The sequence below is a fragment of the Peromyscus californicus genome, unplaced genomic scaffold (assembly GCF_007827085.1).
Source record: "Peromyscus californicus insignis strain IS unplaced genomic scaffold, ASM782708v3 Scaffold_22__1_contigs__length_63687245, whole genome shotgun sequence".
NCBI lineage: Eukaryota > Metazoa > Chordata > Mammalia > Rodentia > Cricetidae > Peromyscus > Peromyscus californicus.
In genome coordinates this window covers 58,354,035-58,373,009 of record NW_026294525.1, presented here as the reverse complement: position 1 = coordinate 58,373,009, position 18,975 = coordinate 58,354,035, and the positions used below count along the sequence as shown (strand labels likewise).

Here is an 18,975-nt window from a genome sequence, read left to right as displayed (position 1 = left end):
GGAGATAGATGGTAAGGCTGAAATGAGGTCACATGGGCAGGACCTTCACATGACATGACTGGTGTATTCTTCTAAAGACACAGAAGGAAGATTTCAGGAAATGTGTGAACGTGGCTTCCTACCATCCAGAAAGACAGCCCTCACCCTACAACACTGACAGTTATATGATCTTGAACTTCAGTCTCCAGAACACTGAAAAAAGTCCATTTCTGTTGTTTAAGCCACCCATCTGGGGTATCTTGTTATGGCAATCTTAGCAGACGAAGACAATAGATGAAATAATGTAAAACATGAGGTTAGAGGAGAAAGAGATAGGTAAAGAGATCCCTGGGCATGAAAAGTCTGAGGCTCACCGGGCTCAAAGACATCCCCCTCCAGGTGACAGTGGACTTCACTGATGACTTCTTCCCCAGTCACTGTGCTGGTCCCAGAGGGACAGCCTGGATCTCCACCAGATCAAACCATGAGTGCTGTGGGCAAGCCTTTCCTCATTAAGCTCTATACCAGACCAAACCATGAGTGCTGCGGGTAAGTCTTTCCACACTAAGCTCTTGCTCCGTGCTCGCCTCTCAGACAACTTGCTTTCTACAGTACTTGGTGGCTTCCAGGAAAGGAGCTAGGCTGTTTCTCTTCCTTCTGGGTTGAATCTTTTTTGTTGTGAACTAACTGCCTTTCTTTCTCCACAGTCATTTGCAGGGGAAAATTCGAGAAAGTAGATTGCTTTAAGGTTTCAGCTCAGTTTCTCTTTGATTGATCTGTCAATCATTTTCCCGGAGGCAGTTCAGGTTGTTTCCTTATCCTTTTGACGTAAGCTGGAGTCATGGGTCCACTCAAGACTCCACTGAAAAAAATGAACGCTCAGCAAAGCTGGGGACATGTGAGTGTGTACACATTCAGAAGTTATGCCACCAATCCATTCCTCTCATATCCAAGAATTTTCCATTACTACTGATCAAGATAGTTTGTTCCATACCTGCATAACTTTATAAAGGTCAAAGTCTAAACATCCTACTAATTTAAATGCTCTTCATAGACTGACCGCTCTTATTTTTGGATAGTACTGGGGACCTTAGCTGAGTTTAAGATTTAGAGACAGTGATTAGAGGATATTATAATGAGAAAATTAAGAGCTTGGAAGCAGAACTCTGAGCTATGACCTTGAGTAAACTGCTCGGCTGATGTGTGATTCCACTTCCTGTCTGTTAGATGGGGCTAATAGGAGAGCCTTCCGAAGTGCTGTGTTGTCAGGGGGAGTAAGGAATAAATAGAGGAGATGCATAAAGTGCTCAGAACTGTGCCAGGACCCAGAGTGCTGATTAAGTGTTTAGCAATTAAAACTAAAAATCTTAGAACCCAGCCAGTGAACTGCACCGCATCCCCCACCCTCAGAGTGAGACAGAGCTGCCCCTTAAGGTCACAATAACATGTTCTCTCAGGGCTGAAGCAGTGTCAAGCAGACCTGGAGCCTGTGGGGAGAATAGGGCTGCGTATTTGATACAGGAGACATCCGGGAACTCAAGTGGTGCTTGCTTCCCTGCAGTTCTCGAACATGTTGGAAAACCCCTGTTGGAGGAACTGCCTGGATAGTTTTCACTGTAGGGAACTGGTCCTTATACATCTCGTGACATCATCTTTCTAGTTCAGGACATGAACTATACTCTGCATTCCATAGAGACATGTCCTACATCAGGATGACGCTCTTGCTATGAAGAAAAAATGTCACAGCCGTACCATTTCTTAAAGAGTCAAAGCGACACTCTATATTCTAGCAGATTTCACAAGTAAATTCCTCTCTAGCTACCTCTTCTCCTCTTCCTGTCTTCCCCCAAGGACACACTCTTTTTTTTTTTTTTTTTTTTTTTTTTACAATTTATTTAACTTTTATTTTATGTGCATTGGTGTGAGGGTGTCAGATCTCCTGGAACTTGAGTTATAGGCAGTTGTAAGCTGCCATGTGAGTGCTGGGAATTGAACCCAGGAAGGACACACTCTTTAGCTATCCCATTTCTGGATAGCCACGGATACTGGGAAGGGCAAGATGGGAACAGAAGACCTTCCCTGTCATTTTATACCTTTACTCAAGAGCCAGTTCCAAACACCTATATGTGTGGCCACGTTTCCAGGAGGTGGCATCACCTTCTAGGTCCTCTGGCTTTTCCAAAGAAGCATTTTATGTTGTTTTTCTATCTTAATCTTACTTTTTAGGAGCAAGGCTTTCAGACCTGACCTGTGAGCTTCACTCAGCTATGATTTGATTTAATATTTCTGGTCTCTTTCTCCTCATTGTATGAAAAGTTTCTCCTTTCCGGACCCATACGTTTCCCCTCCCCCAATCCATCCCAAATTCAAATCTGGCTGCATTTTAGACTTCAGGGTCTCCTGTATTTCAATGTACTAAGGAGGATTCTGGGCAGGTGAAAAGGCAGATTCTGGTGCTGAAGCTCTGCATCGCTCACCCGGGCTTGGGTGACACTGATAACTGCCCCTTCACACCACACTTGAGGGTCTGTCTTTTAGACCCAGCTTCCCCACTGCCAGTGATAACCAGTCTTTGATCAAGGCAAGCTTCCTCACCCAATTCTTAATTCCAGAAAGTTCCTAGTACAAATGTGTCTTCCTGAATCTAAAGCAAGCTTTAGATTTTCTTTCCAGTAGCTTTCAGACCCAGCAGACAATTCTTGAGTGCATAGCACAATGTGGTGATTTTGTTTCACGTTTATAATGCATCAAGGTGTTGCTGGTTTGCTCTACCATTTCCACTGAGTGAAAACACATTCTCCTCTCTGGAGCCTCTGCCAGCTGATACGTGATTGGCACTTAGGTAGAGATGTGTGTTCTCCTTCTGTGGTTTCTCATCATACTTCATTTCATCCTAAAGGACCTTCGTAGGGGAGGTGGGACCATCTAGGAACCCTGGCATAGGATTTGTTGACCACAGGAGAACATACCTTGTATGCATGGAGGTGTCTGTAGCTCACACTGTCTGAGACACTTCCTTGGTGTATCATTGTAGAACCTCGTGTCTGTGTTCGGCCTGTGCCCTGACTTGCAGCTCTCCCCAGCTTCACTCACAGAAGGGAAGTTGGGAGAAGTATTCCATTAAAGTGTTTCTTGTTCCTTCTTCTGGGTCAAGGCCCTATGTTTCCCACGCTCTCTGGACTCCTAAGAAGTTGGGGTTTTAAGGGACGATGGCCATGGGTGTGTTCCTTACATTTTAATCTGTTAGGAGTTGCTGTTTGAAGGCACATCATCAGCAACAACCACGGCACCTTCTTCCTTCTCTGTCTTTCTTTTTTGGATAAAGAGACTGCAGTCACAGGAGGTAGAGGGACTTGGCCACATTCCTTAATCTATCAATCTGTTTATTAGTGATGGAGTGAAGAACCATCAAGGTTAGTCTAGGCTCATAGTTCAGCTTTACTTGGTGCCTCGGGACTCTCCTACTGACACAGTTCAAGTCAAGGATAAAGAGAAGCAATAAAGACTAAAGTGAATAATAGTATAGCGAAGTAAATGATTTCTACACAAAGATGTCAAGGTATGTCTGTGAGATGACGTAATGCTTATGGCGACTAAGTCCATTGGAGAAACTGAGAAGACTCAGAGGCAGAGCAGAAGACACAGTTCCTTGAGATGTCGCTAATGAGCTTCTCTGCTTCCCTCTGCCCATCTTAATTCTTGGGCTACAAAGTGAGAGGACTGGGTCTTTAAACTTTCTTTCTAGATCAAGTATCTGATAATTTCACAGACTTTATGGTTCAGGGCACAGAAAAGCTCTGTATCCAAGGCTAACTCCCACTGGCTATCAGACAGATTTCATCCTTAGGCGGGTCTCTTTTGTGCTGAATTTTGTGCTGCACTAAATAAAGGCTCCAGGGCTGTCTCTTTAGCATCTCACCTGTGGGATTGACAGAAAACAGACTGCTGCTACTAAGATGTGTGGCAGATCAGCAGGAAGAGAGGTAGCACTTCGGGTACGTGTGCTTGACTGGTCAAGCTATGGCACCCTTCTCAGGGGCCAGCACACACACAAACAAGCTTAAAAAAGAATCCTCGAGTCACTAGCTACAGAATAGGCTTGCCATATTTTAGGACTGAGATTCGGGGGAGGGGGCCGGAGAGACGGCTCAGGGGTTAAGAGAACCAGAGAACCCGGGTTCGATTCTCAGCACCCGCATGGCAGCTTACAACTGTCTGTAATTCCAGTTATGGGGGATTCAGTGCTCTATTCACTGCTCCATAGGATCCTGCATGCATGTAGAACACAGGAGCTCTCACACATATTTACATTAGATAAATAGATAGCTAAAAAACAACAACAACAACAACAAAAGACTGAGATGTGGGATTTGTGCTGTGGCATCACATTTTTAGTTAAAAAAAAAAAAAGGAGTTTTTCTTTCTCTTGGCCATCCTGTAGCCATTTTGATATGTTTTAATTTGCAGCTTCTACAGTCAGTCTGCCATCCCGGTGACTCAGGGTCTGAGGATCACTCATCCTCTCTCCTGGTTCTGGTCACTATGCTATGCCATCCTTTGGGCTGACAGTGACTTTTCTAGAAGTGTTCAGCTCTGTTCCCTGCCTTGCAGCGTATTTGGCGCAGACAATACTGTGCATAGCTGTTGTGCCCGCCAAGGCAAGCTCTACTGGATGTATTTTAGATCCCCAGAGTCTCCAGTTTTCCTTTAGGCAATGGTATTACTCCATAATTTCAAAAATAAATCTAAACACACAGTCTGCACCAGGCTCAGGAGATCTTTTAGCTGCAGGCTGCAGCACCGGTTCCCCTTCCTGCTTGCATGACATTAGTCCTAATGCATGTTCTAGAGCTGCCCCGACTTAACAGGTCTCAGGGAGTCACCACAGTAGCTGCCTCGCTCCATTTACATAAACATAAGATCTCCAACTTTCACAAAATATAAGCTTTAGGGACAGCCCTGGAGCTAAGAAGAGGGCCGCTTTGCATATTATTATTATTATTTTTAAAGCACATCATCTCCTTTCCTCTTGGTTTTTCAAAGAAGCAACTTATGTGTTTTTCTTTACGAAGAGTATTTGGGTTTGAATGTGGAAAACTTCCCACCACATTAAGCCTCGGAATGCTGTTCCCCCCAAGTTTCTCATGACAAAAAGACAGAGACTCAGGAGCAGGCTGCTGGCAGCTGAATTTCATTAGGACTTTGATGGGAAACTCCAGTTGGAATTACAAACATCTGTGGTTAAACTTCCCTTTAGTAAGCCGTTTCCCAGAATTTAACTTTACCACACCAGGAGCAAAGAAAAAAAAAAAAAAGCAGTGGAAAGGAGCGATCTCTTGTGAAACCCAGGAGAGTGTTTAAAGATCTGGCTAGGCTCGCTGTATCTTAACGAACTCACAGACCTCCTTAGTTTAGAAAATTAGTAATTATTTAGAAATACTAATTTTGGGACTTGAAGCATGTGCCAAAAATCTGATTAGAGTGGTTTCTAACTCAAACGTCTCAAAGTTATATATGGCCGCCCTCATATTTATATGATTGTTATAAGCAAACCCCTCAAGGCTCTTTCTGGCGTTATGTATTTCACAAAACTACAGGTCAGACTTGAACATTTGGGAATTTGCCATTTCAGAGTTTTTTCCCACTACTTAATTTTTTTCTCCAATTTCATCTTTTTTTTTTTTTTTTTTTTTTTTTTTTTTTTTTTTTTTTTTTTTTTTTTTTTTTGCTTTGCTTTGTTGTCGCTGTTAGTTGGCTTTTCTAGAGATTTAGAAAAACCCATCATTTTCCTCAACTATTCAGATAGTGTATTGCTGGTATAAAGCTATTTAACAACTATGAAAGAGAACAGTTAGAAGAGGCACGCTATAATCCCTCTATTCCCGGGTTGCACAACTAGGAAATTTGCAGCTAAAAGTTGAAAGAAATCAAATCTACAAAATTATTAAAGATTTAGAGGACAAAATAGGTTTAGTGAGGCATTACCCTCATGCCTTACCTGTGCTTAGATGAAATCACAGGGAAAGAAAGGAGCAGGAAGAGGGCAGAGTGGGAAACTGAGGCTAACTGTCTTGTGTGGCCTGCAGACATACGCATCTATATGTCATTTCACAACAATCTCGCCAGGCAAATATGTTTCCACTAATTTTATAGTAAAAAAAGCCAGTCCTTAAAAGATGAACTAATTTGCTCAGAGTCATGCTGCTGACAGTCTGGGCACTGGTTCACACATCTGTCTGGCCACAGGCCCACATTTTGCCTCTGATGAAAGGTGACTTTTGAGTATGGTAGGAACAGCAAGTAAACTGCCCCTGGCCTTCCCATACACTTGACTAGAAGAAATTTAAAAAGTGCATCATCAATTTCAGCTAAGAATTCAGATTCTATCTTCTCTTAAAAACCAAAACCAAAACCAGGCAAACAAGCTTCCAGAAGAGCTTGCAGGGCTGAGGGTAGCTCCACTCTGGAGGACTGTCTCCTGTGATTCAGGGCTCATCACCCACGGTTGTTCATCCTCCTTAGAGAGTTTTTGCATGGCTTCTGTAACATTCTGAATTTTAAAAACTCCTTTGAGCCATAGGATCCAGCAATTCCACTTCTGGATATGTACTCAAAAGAAATGAAAACAGGAACTCGAAGCCAGATTCTTGTACGTCATTCCTAGTGGTATTGGTCATATCCCCAAAGGGAAGATACCACACTTATTTCTGTGAGCGGATGAACACACAGATGGTCTGTACACATACATCCATATATGTAAGTTAGAAGTATACACATATGGATGTCAATGGAAGCTTTAGCAGCAGAGATTCTGATACACCTACAGTGTGAATGAATTCTATCTGCTGACCGCCCCAGAAGCACCAAGGCACATGATGCCACCCCAACCCCCTCAATAAAGGGAAAAAAAGTTTCTAGGCAGGGCAAAGAAGGAGTGCTGCCCAAGTCTCTGTTCGTCTTAACAGTTTCTGCAGCTTACACAGCTCTCCCAGTAGCACTGAATTTTATACTTCTCCTTTAAAAATAAAAGCTCCCAAAATTTTAATAAAATGATCCCTATGGATGGTTCTGTATACTTTTCTGGATATTCTTGCACCGTCAAATGGCTTTTATAAACTCCATCCCAGCTTTTATAAACTCCACTTCACAGCTAGAGGCTCAGGCATCCGGTTCTGTACCTGTTTCCATGTTTGTCAAATGAGATGATAACTGTACAGTCGTACCCATGTGTGGAGGTGACAGGAGATGTCTTAGGGAGTGTTAGCTACACCTTGGTACGATGTCCCGGTCTTTCTGAAGTAAGCTGTATAGAATACCTTTTTGCTGTTCAGCAAGTAGAATATTGTGTCTTCCTGGTCTACCTCATTTTCTCCATGGTACTTAGCTCACAGAGCATCAATCCATGCTCATGGGTGTATTTGTCTTCTCTCAGATTGCTTACCACTTGAAGGTAATGGTGAAAGGTTTTGGTGGTGGTGCTTTGGTTTTTCTCTATACAGGGTAAGCCTTTAAATCTGCCTGTTGTGTGAATGAAAGCAGCAGAGGTTCCAAAGACCTAATCTAGTACCATCCCAGCAGCCCAGGATGGCTGCCTAGGCTAGCGGCTGCGAGATTTATTATCTACGGAACCTTTTTCAAAGCAAGGGGTTGAGATAAGGAAAAGGAAAGCAGATTGGGAAAGAGATACAACCACTTTCTGTAAACATTCTGCAACCTTCCATGGCAGCAAGCCTAACAATGTGTCAGGGCATGGGACCACAAGTCACCGCAGAAAAGAGCAGAGGGAAAGTCCCTCAGAACTGCTCTCCTATAGTGCTTCTTTAAGCAAGTCAGTCTGTCCAGAGTGGGATGTCCACGGGCCCATGAAGCAATGGTATTTTTGGAGGGAAGTTAGCGTAATAATGATGGTAACGATTGAGCATTCCTTGGGTATATGCCCAAGAGTGGTATGGCTGGGTCTTGAGGTAGATCGATTCCCAATTTTCTGAGAAACTGCTATACCGATTTTCACAGTGGTTGTACAAGTTTGCACTCCCACCAACAGTGGAGGAGTGTTCCCTTTGCTCCACATCCTCTCCAACATTGACTGTCGTTAGTGTTTTTGATCATTGCCATTCTAACAGGTGTAAGGTGGTATCTCAGAGTCATTTTGATTTGCATTTCTCTGATGATTAAGGATGTTGAGCATTTCTTTAAATGTCTTTCAGCCATTTGTGATTCTTCTTTTGAGAATTCTCTGTTTAGTGCTTTAGCCCATTTTAAAATTGGATTGTTCAGTATTTTGATGTCTAGTTTCTTGAGTTCTTTATATACTTTGGAGATCAGTCCTATGACAGCATGAAATTTGCAGGCAAATGGATGGAACTAGAAAATATCATCCTGAATGAGGTAACCCAAACCCAGAAGGACAAACATGGTGTGTACTCACTCATAAGTGGATTCTAGATATAAAGCAAACAATCAGACTGCAACCCACAGAACCAGGAAGGCTATATGGCGGGGGGGGGGGGGGGGGGGGGGGAGGAGAGGGGTACTAGGATGACTGTGACTTAGAATAAGTTTTGGTTTTACTAAAAATAAATAAATAAATAAATAAACAAAAAAAAAGAAAAAATAATGATGGTAACAGTAAAATGCACTCAAGTAAGGCCCTGAAGTCCTACTTTCTCCTCTCAGGGAATTTTCCTCACCATTATCAGATTTCTCTTATTTTTTCTCATTTAGGCGTCAAAACCCGTTACAATGATGAAACTCATCTCCACCCACTCCCACTTGGCCCTTCCTTCCAGCATTCCTTCTTTGTGCTGGATTTCTCAACGTCTTTGCACGGCCTCCACCTAGCTTCTCCCTCTCGCCCAGTGCTCTTGACCTTGGGTGACTCCTGGCCTGTGTCTCAGTAGACAAGAACCTCACTTTCCCGGAGGATACTCTGATGATGCTGGTTCCCTGGGGGGCATTTTCTCTCCATTCCTCCTTCCCCTCTGGTTCTCTGCGCTTCTGTCTTAGTCAAGAAGACTTCAGCTAGATTCTGATCACCTACCTCACAGCAAACTCCACACATGGAGATTTCCCTGACTTGGTCTCCTCATTTCTATAAATCGCAACCACCCTACAGGCAGGCAAGAGGAGAAAGAAACAGTTTTCCTCTCCCCAGCTCTGTGCAAACTAACTACATAACTGACCCCTCCCCACATAAATACCCCCCCCAACTTTTAGACTTTGACTTAGTTTTACTTGCTACAGTGCCCTTGACAAAGTGAATAGGTTCTGCTTTCCTTTGAAAACGCTGTCAGAACATTGAACGTTCCTTTTGAAAGTGCTAGTCACCCTCTTGCCCACACTCACCTACTGAAAAATCACTGCTGTCACTATACACTCAGCAGTAAGGGACTGCGTGAATCGCTTGTCAAGAAGCAGGAGGTAGGAAAATCCTCAAGTGGAGTGTGGAGTTCCCTTTGGGTGCGTCTCTTTCACAATCTTTCCATCCTATGGGGAAGCTTTTCCCAAACAAGGGTAGGACCTTCCTTCTTGGCCTGCCAGCCTGTTTTGTCCTTTTGCTCTGTTAATTTTTCATTCATATTTGCTCCCAGCTCACACTGATTCCCACTGTGGGTCAGAGACACTGCTTTAGGACAAGCATCCAGCCATGGAAGAGCTCGGGGAGAACACTGGGGGACTTCTGCCAAGCTCCTCCCACTGACCTATGCTTGCCTCACTTTTTTTCTGCCTTCTCTTGGAGCGTTGGTTGAAGAATAACCATTCATATAAATCCAATTCAAATAAAGTGGAAATATTTTTAGAGCACCCTCTTACCCACATTTTGAACCCCTCCTATGAATAATGTGACCATATTCTGTTTTATGTAAATACAGTTTCCTGACTCAACCCAGTAAAGCAGTCCTGCCGTGTTATTAAGTCTCTGGGATGTATTTGGTTTAAGATGTGCTCGTGGGCTATAAAGAGCATGGGAAACCTGATGGTAGGGCACTGGGATCGTCTTGAGACCACAGGCGAACTGGAGGCTTTCTGTGAAACTATCCTTTGGGAGCATAATTAGCAGTATTCTACCCTCTCTGCTGTGAGCTTCCCTGGGATGACTAATACCATCTTTCTCTCCCCTAAATTCCTCAACATGACCCTAGTAGACCCTGACAATATTGCACACCTAGCTGACTATGGGGCATTCTTTCTGATTGGAATAATATCAACAAACACAGATACAATATTACCAAACATTAAGTAAATTAGTAGCATAAAGACCTCTGAGAGATAGCACCGAATAAGAGATTTAGAAAAAACAACAACAACCCTAATTCATCTATGGTAATAACTCAGCATGTGCAAATCACTTATACCTGTGCCAAACACTGTACTACTTTTACTATGGTAACCATTTCAAGTATAAAATAGATATCAATAATTTTCCTAAGCCTCAAGTTTCTCTACCTGCAATTTGGGCAAACTATTACTTGGGTAAAGTCAAGAAGCTTGCAGTTTAAACATGGTCAGGAAATCTGCCGTCTAAAATGCTTTGCTATCATTGCACTGGACATGTGCATGTATGAGAAATTGCTCGCAGTCTCAACATTAAACTTCAAGGTACCCTAACATTCAAATAATTATTATGAGAAGCAAATACAGAAAAAATAGCTATGTATGATATGATCATCTCTTTAGATTTAACATATTCAAATACAGAATGCCTAGACAAGTTGAATTAAGATGAGTAATGAAAAAAAATGAGCATAAATGTATCTTCTATAGTTGGGACACGATAAAGATGTATTTCTTGTTTATCTGTAATTCAAGTTTAATTGAGTGTCTTATATCAGTTCTGCCCTATGTCGAGCATTTCATTCAGGGCCTTTCCCTGCTGGAAGCAACAGGTCTGGAGATAATGTTGCCTGAAGTTAGTTCCAAGACTGCGGAGAAGCAGTGCCTTCCTTCTCATGGATGGAGTCTGGCTAGTCTGGCCTGTCCCTAGTGTCCCAGTGTGACCAGGAGCCAGCCCCCTTCCTTCTCATGGAGCTTTTCTTTTTAACCAAAACAGAGACTAGAGCACTCTGGTTCTGCCTACCTGCCCCCCTTTGAGGAAGCACCAGTAGAGTTTTCACTTAAGAAGGACTATCTTGCATTTCATTTGTAATCAACAATTAATAACTATAATTATATTGCCAATGAGTAGAATTAGGAGCCACCATTGAGACGTCACTGATTTTAACACCATTATTAACCTGCATCATTATTTTTGTTGTATGATTGTTGTAGCCATAGGTACAGTAGTATGTGTGTGTGTGTGTGTGTGTGTGTGTGTGTGTGTGTGTGTGTGTGTGTGTGTGTGTGTGTGCTGTTAGGCCAATTGCTCTTTCCTTTCCCATGAACTTAGGTGACTTCATTTTCCTCCCACTTAGCATCTCCCACGGCCTGGACATGCTACTATCTGTTTAGACTCGGGGGCTCTTAAATCACTTACTCCAGACTCACCCTCCTTCTCCAAATGACTGCACTCCAGCTATTTCTCAACTTAAAAGTCTCTTAATGTATAAAAAAAAAAAGTGGCTCTGTGACTAAGCATTTGATCAATAGTATATCCTGATCGGCTTTCTTTGGACACAGAGCTCGACTTAATCTTGCTCCTGGATTAAAATGGTTCATTTCTGTTTAAGGTACCTGCCCCCAAATTTCCTAACAGCTTCCTTCACAGCCGATGACCCCCACCCCCACCCCCAGCACCCTACCTCCAGCACCCCATCCCCAGCACCCCACCCCAGCCTTGAAGAAGACCTTTTGTTTAGTTCGAGACAGAAGGTTAGGTCTTTTAGCAATATTGTCCCCATTGTTCAAACAGCAGAGAGGAACAGGGAGACAGTGAGGGGAACGCACATTGAGTGACAAGGCTTGACTTTTGGGACACACCAAAAACCACCACCTGCATGCTGCTGCGGGGTCTCCTGTGAGTCTAACAGATCCGTGTGAAACATGAAGTGTACTAGCACTTCATCAGCTGGAAGAGACAGGTTCCAACACCTCAACTTTCAATACACATCCAAATCCAACTTACAAAACAAAACTCTTTATTTCCACTGAGTGGACCTAGTCCAGGTGAAACTCTAGGTTGCCAAAAAGAGACCGAGAGAGAGAAAGGGGATTGTGGCCCAGCACGCAAGCACAGGTCACAGGTGCGGTGGAGCAGGGTGGCAAGGGCAGGGGACACCTTACCTCAGGAGCCGGCGGCAGGCGTCCCAGTGTCACGCGGGGGTCGCTGGTCTCGGGTGGGTCTTGCCTGCCGACCACCGAGCTCCCCTCGATGTCAAAAGGAAACGCATGGTCGTCCCCGGACGCCGCAAGGGAGCAGGCAGCACCCCAGAGGAGCCACAGGGGCAGGACTGAGCACCACCAGGCTGTGCTCCAAGCCATCTCTCCGCTGATATTCAACAGGCCCTTCCTAGAGCGAAGGATCTGGGGGTCTTGGTGGGCACCCCCAGAGGTGCAGCGATGCCTGGTGTTTTATCTTCTTTGGGCGGGCGGTATTTAGATCCAGGAACCCAAGCTGCAACTTTGTTGTTGTTGTTTTTGGAAACAGGGAGTGAGAGGCAGCGTGGTCCCCCTCTCTTGCTCGCCTTTCGCTCCCACCCACCCTCTCACGGTGTCTCCCGGCGCTCCTGAGGCTGGGGCTCTGGGACCTACAGACGGATGGAGCGGAGCGCCCCGGCGAGCATCAAAAGGCAGCAGAGCGGGACTGGCATGAGCCGGGCGAGCGCGCCTGGCCACCTCCTTTCCCTGGCGTCTGGGACCGAGGACGGCGGGGCTCTGGCTTCCTTCCCACACTCATTCTCACCACTCCCTTTCCACCTTCCCCTTCCAGGCCCTCCCTCCCACTCCAAGTTGGCTTTCAGACCCCGAGGTCAGGCCTTTCCTTGTCGCCCGCTTCCCCTCCCCCTCGCAGTTTGGAGCCTCTCCAAGGACTTCAGATGAATATTCAGCGTTGCTGATTGCTTCCCCACATCCCTTATTTACGTAGCCAAGGCGCCGGATGTCTGATCTATATTTATATAGATTTGTATGTGGCCCCCAGTAGTGTACAGGAAAGTGGGCGGAAAAGAGATTCCAGGGGGCGGGAGGGAGCCTGAGGTAGATGACCTCAGGAACCAGCGGCATTTCTGGACGAGTTCTCTTCTTTTCTAGAGATAGCCCGGGGCTCTCACTTCTATCGAGGTTCACTGGCCACTCCTCTTCCTCTGCCCGGCCTCACCCAGAGGGCTGGAGAGAATATCTTTCACTACAATGCTAGAAAATGACTTCATTATTGAAATGCATGAACTTTTATTTACAAAGAACATCTTGTTTTTCCCTAAAGAGATGCTTTGTGAGGGACCCAGAACAAGGCTTGCAGTGTATGTGCCTGTCAAATATGCAGCCCACAGCCCGTAGCCCGGACCTCTTCCTCTTGGCTGTAATCTCATGCCTACTACCTCTGTCTGAATCATGTATCCTTTCCAAGACTGCCATAGGACTTGGGCTACCTCTGTGCTGGGATGCCCTGGATTAGTACCTTCCGCAGCTGATAGGTGCCCTTGTTTCCGTGGGCTTCAGGTCAGAGCTTTAGGTATCTCTGGAAAGGCCCCCAAAGTGGCTTAAAAACGACCAGATGAGAAAAATAACCATATAAGGATACCCAGGCCAGTTTCTAGGAAATGGGAATCACAGTCATGCAATAAGTCAACTCTGAATAATATTATGAGCCCCATGTTACAAAATGGATTGTTGTATCTAAAGATACACAGAGCAACTGTTTCTCTTCTTCCACATGTGCGAGCTACCTTCCATATGTTGTTTGTAAACACTATAGCATTCCTGCACAGTAGGGCTGTTACTTCCTTGTTGTGTGAGAAGAGGAGATTGCCCAAGGCCACCCAGCTGGTAGGAAGCTGAATTGAAGTTTGAACGTAAGCCTCCTTGGCCTAAAGGTCTGGTTCAGGTCTGTAACACGCTGAAACCGATAAGATAAAGAAGGAGCTGGGACAGAGAGGAAGTGGGCTCTATCTCTTTGTGAGTGCTTTAGATGTACTAACAGTTTGCATGAGTTATCTCATTTAATTTCACACTGATTGTCTACGTAAGTGGCTGTTGTCATGTGCATTTGGTAATGGTGGCATAGTCTGGTAGTATAGCTTAGTAAACCTACTGGTAATGAAGCCATGCCATTGAATGTTAATTTCTGTATTCCCCAAACCTTTCAGACTGTTTTCAGAATGCAGATGCAGAACCCCATGGTGTGACCTGACCTAAATTGACCTTGGGAGCCTATAGAAGCAATATTCTCCAAGGAACAGAGGGAGCAGGGGGTAGGGGTGGGGAGAAACTGCTGACCTCTGGACATGGATGAGAAGTGAAGGTTCCTCCAGAAGCAACATCCTAAACTAGAATGACTTCCGAGTTCTACCTGGACTCGTGTGCTGGTGTAGACTATACCAACACTCCTTCTATATCTCCGGCTTAGGCCACGTAAGTTCTTGTACCACCTGCCACTAAGTGAGGCAGACCTGAGCAGCCCCTAGCTCCTTATTAATCTATTGTCAGTAAAGTTCTTTTGGCAAAATAAGAAAACAATAACAAAATGAATACCTCCAGTGCAGTAGTATTGGCTTCTGTGTATGCTGGGCAGTGAGCATGTGCTTGGTCGCCATAAGGTTCTCGATTTTAAATAATAAAATGCTATGATGTGATAGATCCCACAGTATCTGTCATGGTTTTGTTTAAAGATTTAACGATAATACAAGGAACTGTTAAACTAAATTGTTATGTTTTTTTTTTTTTTCCACGTAGAAATGGGTTAACCTACTAAATTAAGTTTGTGTTCGGGTTGGATGATTCTTTAAGAAATTTCTGTTGGGAGAGAAGGATGGCCAGACTCTGAGGAAGACCAATGGTGCTGAGTTATCCTGTTCTACCTTATAACTTTATAACTTTAAATAATAGTACTATCATTATACACCACACATGTACACATGCATATGCACATTCTGGCTTCAGATATGGAGTGCTTTATCAAACTCACACTGCTCACATTTGCTTTCAGAGGATCTACTTTTCCTTAGTATCAGCTGGTTTTACACATGTTATTTAACCTGGGACCTCTTGTCCCTGCTTTACAGTCCGTACATATGTTCTATAAAGCTCGGCAGTGGGAATTAGGGTGTATTTATCTGGGACCTAGGAACTTCTTTTTTCATTAACTGTATGCTTCAATTTTTTATTTTATCTATTATTGTTTCTTTGGCAAATGATAAGATTTTATATATATATATATATATATATATATATACACATGTATACATATAGGTTTTTGTATGAAATTTAAGAGTTCTTAGGCCTGTTTATAGTAGTTCTAAGAGCTTGACACAAAGCTTATTCTTTCCCAATGCCAGTTTTATCACCTGTAAAATGGGAATAATGATATTTCTTTCACTGAGTTATTAGTAGTAGTAAATAATGTAAACAAAAATTAATAAGCACTGACATATATAAAGTCCATGCTTAGTAAAGACAATTTAATTATGCAATATCTTGGAGTTGAGAAAAGAATAGATGGGCTGGAGAGATGGCTCAGAGGTCAAGAGCACTGTTTGCTCTTCCAAACGACCAGGGTTCAATTCCCAGCACCCACATGGCAGCTCACAACTGTCTGTAACTCCAGTTCCAGAGGATCTGGCACCCTTACACAGACATACATGTAGGCAAAACACCAATGCACCTAAAATAAAAATAAATTATTTTTAAAAAAAAAAAGAAAAAGAAAAAAAGAATAGAAAGACACTTTCTAAAGAAGAAAAGCAGCCCTGTTTATTTATTCTGTGGCTGAGATGAGCCATTTCCCTTTCTAGCCCCTCCCCTGTCCTAGCTGTTGACTGGGGGGATGTCATGGATCTTAGGTAGGGCAGTTAGGGAGTGAGAGAGTATAGAGGAGTATTTTACAGTAAGCTAGAAGGCATGAGAGTAAAGGTCACCCCCACCTCACCACAGGGTCACTCAGACCTCGAAAAGCCTGAATATCGGTGGCTCTTTTTTTTTTTTCTACTAAAAGTAAAATTATGGAACATTTCCAGTGTGTGCCTACATTGCCCATCTTCCATTCCTAGTATTGTGGAGGTAAGCTCACCAAGTGTCTTCAGGATCCTATTCTTTTTTCCTGGGTGTGTGGGTGGTGCCTACCTTCCCCAAGATCAACATGGACTTTAGGAGAGACTCAGAGGCTAAGTGGCTTGTCCAAGGACACCAAATCAGTTAGTGTTCAATGAAAGCCCTGTGCTTTCCACCTTCCAGATCGACTGCCTTTCCATGACTAGACCGAGCTATTTTTAGTTTTGGCAGCAGCGGACCTGCTGGTTTTGAGGCTTTATCGAAAGAAAGTTCTGGAATTCCCTTATAAGAACCTGTGGAGTTATCTGCAGATAAAGATCAAGGCTGCTTGCCTCTGCAGAGCTCTGCTGTGGGGCCCGTCCTCAGCATCCCGCGAGCTCACCATCGTGTTGTTAACATGCCCCATGTGCCCTGCTGCAAATAGAAAGTGGTGTCAGCTGCTATTTTGGTTTTGTAGGTGCTAATCTTGGCATAACTAGATGGGGGATTGTTGTGGGGACTGTGTACTAGTGATATTGGTCATGGTGATATTGGTCAGAGAAAGGAGTGCGAGCTGGCTGCTGCACACCCCCCCCCCCCCACACACACACTGTAAAGTCTCTAATAGATAATTAATTCTGTGGTAGGAATGCAAAGCATAAGAATAGAGCTCTCTCTCTCTCTCTCTCTTTTTTTTTCTTCTAGGAACACTCCCAATTTCCCCACACAAGATCTTCCTTCATGGATAACTGTGATGAAATTTCAGAGTATATGAGCAGAACCAAGCAGCGAGAGAGCTGGGAGATGGAGGAGGCCTTTTAAGGGCTGCTCCTCCATTCACTGGGTCTCCCAGGCTTTTGTTCAGGATGTGATCAGTATGCTATATTGAATTTAATCCTTTTTCTATCCAGGCTTCTTTTGGATTTGAGCATATATTACTTCTGTTCTTCACCATCCATCCATTTCCCCACTTATTTCATCATCATTTATTGAGTACCTCTTTAGACCAAGTTTAGATAATCAGGGTAAATGGTCAAAATATCATCTTAACTGCCAAGGAGCCAAACACCAGCTGAAGCAGATATAAGCACACTCTATAAGAAATGTCAAGTGATTAACCATAGTGGAAATGAAGGTGGGCTACTGATAAAATTTATTGAACAGACTCTGTCTTAGGGTTTCTCTTGCTGTGAAGAGACACCCACCACAACCATAGCAACTCTTACAAAGGAAAACATTTAACTGGGGCTGGCTTATAGTTATCATCATGGTGAGAAGTATGGCAGTATGCAGATGGAGATGGTGCTGGAGAGTAGCTGAGAGTTCTACATCTTGATTGGCAAGCAGCAGGAACAGAGAGTGACCCTGGGTCTTGGGCTTCTGAAACCTCAAAGCTCCCCACAGTGGCACACTTCCTCCAACAAGGCCATACCTCCTAATGCTACTCCCTAAGCATTCAAACATATGAGTCTATGGGTACCATTCTTATTCAAACCACCTCAGGCTCTTACCGAGATGCAGCTAGAAGTTATGGAGAATGTTCTAGAAAAAGGCAACTGTGCTGAGTCTTAACTGATGGGGAGAAAGCAGTGGTGCAGGAGTGGAGAACTGCGGGAGAACAGAGACACTGTCTCAGAAGGGACGAGGAAGCCAAGTGATTGTCTAAATCAGTGGTTCTCAACCTTCCTAACGCTGCGACCCTTCAATACAGTTCCTCATGTTGTGGTGACCCCCAACCATAAAATTATTTCGTTGCGACTTCAGAACTGTAATTTTGCTGCTGTTATGAATTGTAATGTAGATATATGATATTTAGGATATTAAATATGTGACTACTGTGGGAATCCTGGCTCACAAGTTGAGAACAGCTGGTCTACACGGCCTCTGAGCCTCTGTTTCTGAATTCAGTGACTCATGTGTAACAGTGGTTCCTTCCAGATGCAAAGATGGGAAATGGAGAGCTATTCATGATACTTACGTGCTGAACGAAATCTCCCGAGAACTAGATGGGGGAAGAGCAACATTTAAAGGGCTTCTCCGTCGCCCAGCACATGCCATCCTAACCCCCCGGGTCACCTGGACTTTAACTGGTCACCCATAAAGGAGACAACCAGGATATTAGCAGAAACAGAGACACCCGATCCTCCTGCCACCAAGCACCAGGCAGAGCTTCACAGAGGGGAAGCAGGAATGCTAGTCTCTGACTGAGCTCATGTGGATCATTGTTGTCATCTTTTCACGCAAAGAAATTTCAACCTGGGAACGACGAACACAGTCCTAAGGACACAGTCCTGTTTGCACTTGGAGGACTTCAAATGTACCAGGCAAAATAATTCCACAAAACAGGAAATTACAGACATCCAGAAAGGAGGATATAACCAACAGAAAATACTACATTTGGGTAATAACTGCACTGAAAGTGTTTTGTTGATCCTGCCTTCAAGCTTCTATTATATCTACATTGATGTATTTTATGTATTTTTATGTTTTATAGACTCCATTATATATATTTTATGTATGATCTTTTTGTGTACTGCATCTACAGAGTTTACAAAAATAGGTCAGTCTGCTTCTACTATCTTAAGGTCTTTAACACACATACACACACACACACACACACACACACACACACACACACACACACACACAGTGTCAGTGCGATTCCAATATGTTACTGTGAAGAGCCTGCCATGCTCAAATGTGCCTTTTGGGAGGAGCACCTTGTGAGGACGGGGTCTGCCCTAGGGGTCAGATTGAGAGACAGTTAGTAGGCTGAGAACCCCTTTCTGTTCATACATCTCTCAAAGCCTTGAGGGACTGTACCCACAAACAGGGGATCCTCAGAAAGCATTTGAGAGTAGTGTAGTCAATGTGGAC

The 18,975-nt window shown here is 43.9% G+C and overlaps 1 protein-coding gene across 1 annotated transcript in view; it reads right to left on the bottom strand.

The window, feature by feature from the left end:
• Lama4 (laminin subunit alpha 4) overlaps positions 1 to 13,120 on the bottom strand; it is a 147,448-nt gene extending 134,328 nt beyond the window's left edge. The window contains exon 1 of the mRNA XM_052751417.1: positions 12,199 to 13,120. Coding sequence (XP_052607377.1) covers positions 12,199 to 12,396 — 198 coding nt within the window. The 5' untranslated portion in view covers positions 12,397 to 13,120. The remainder of the gene's footprint in view (positions 1 to 12,198) is intronic.
• Positions 13,121 to 18,975: the final 5,855 nt, after the last annotated feature.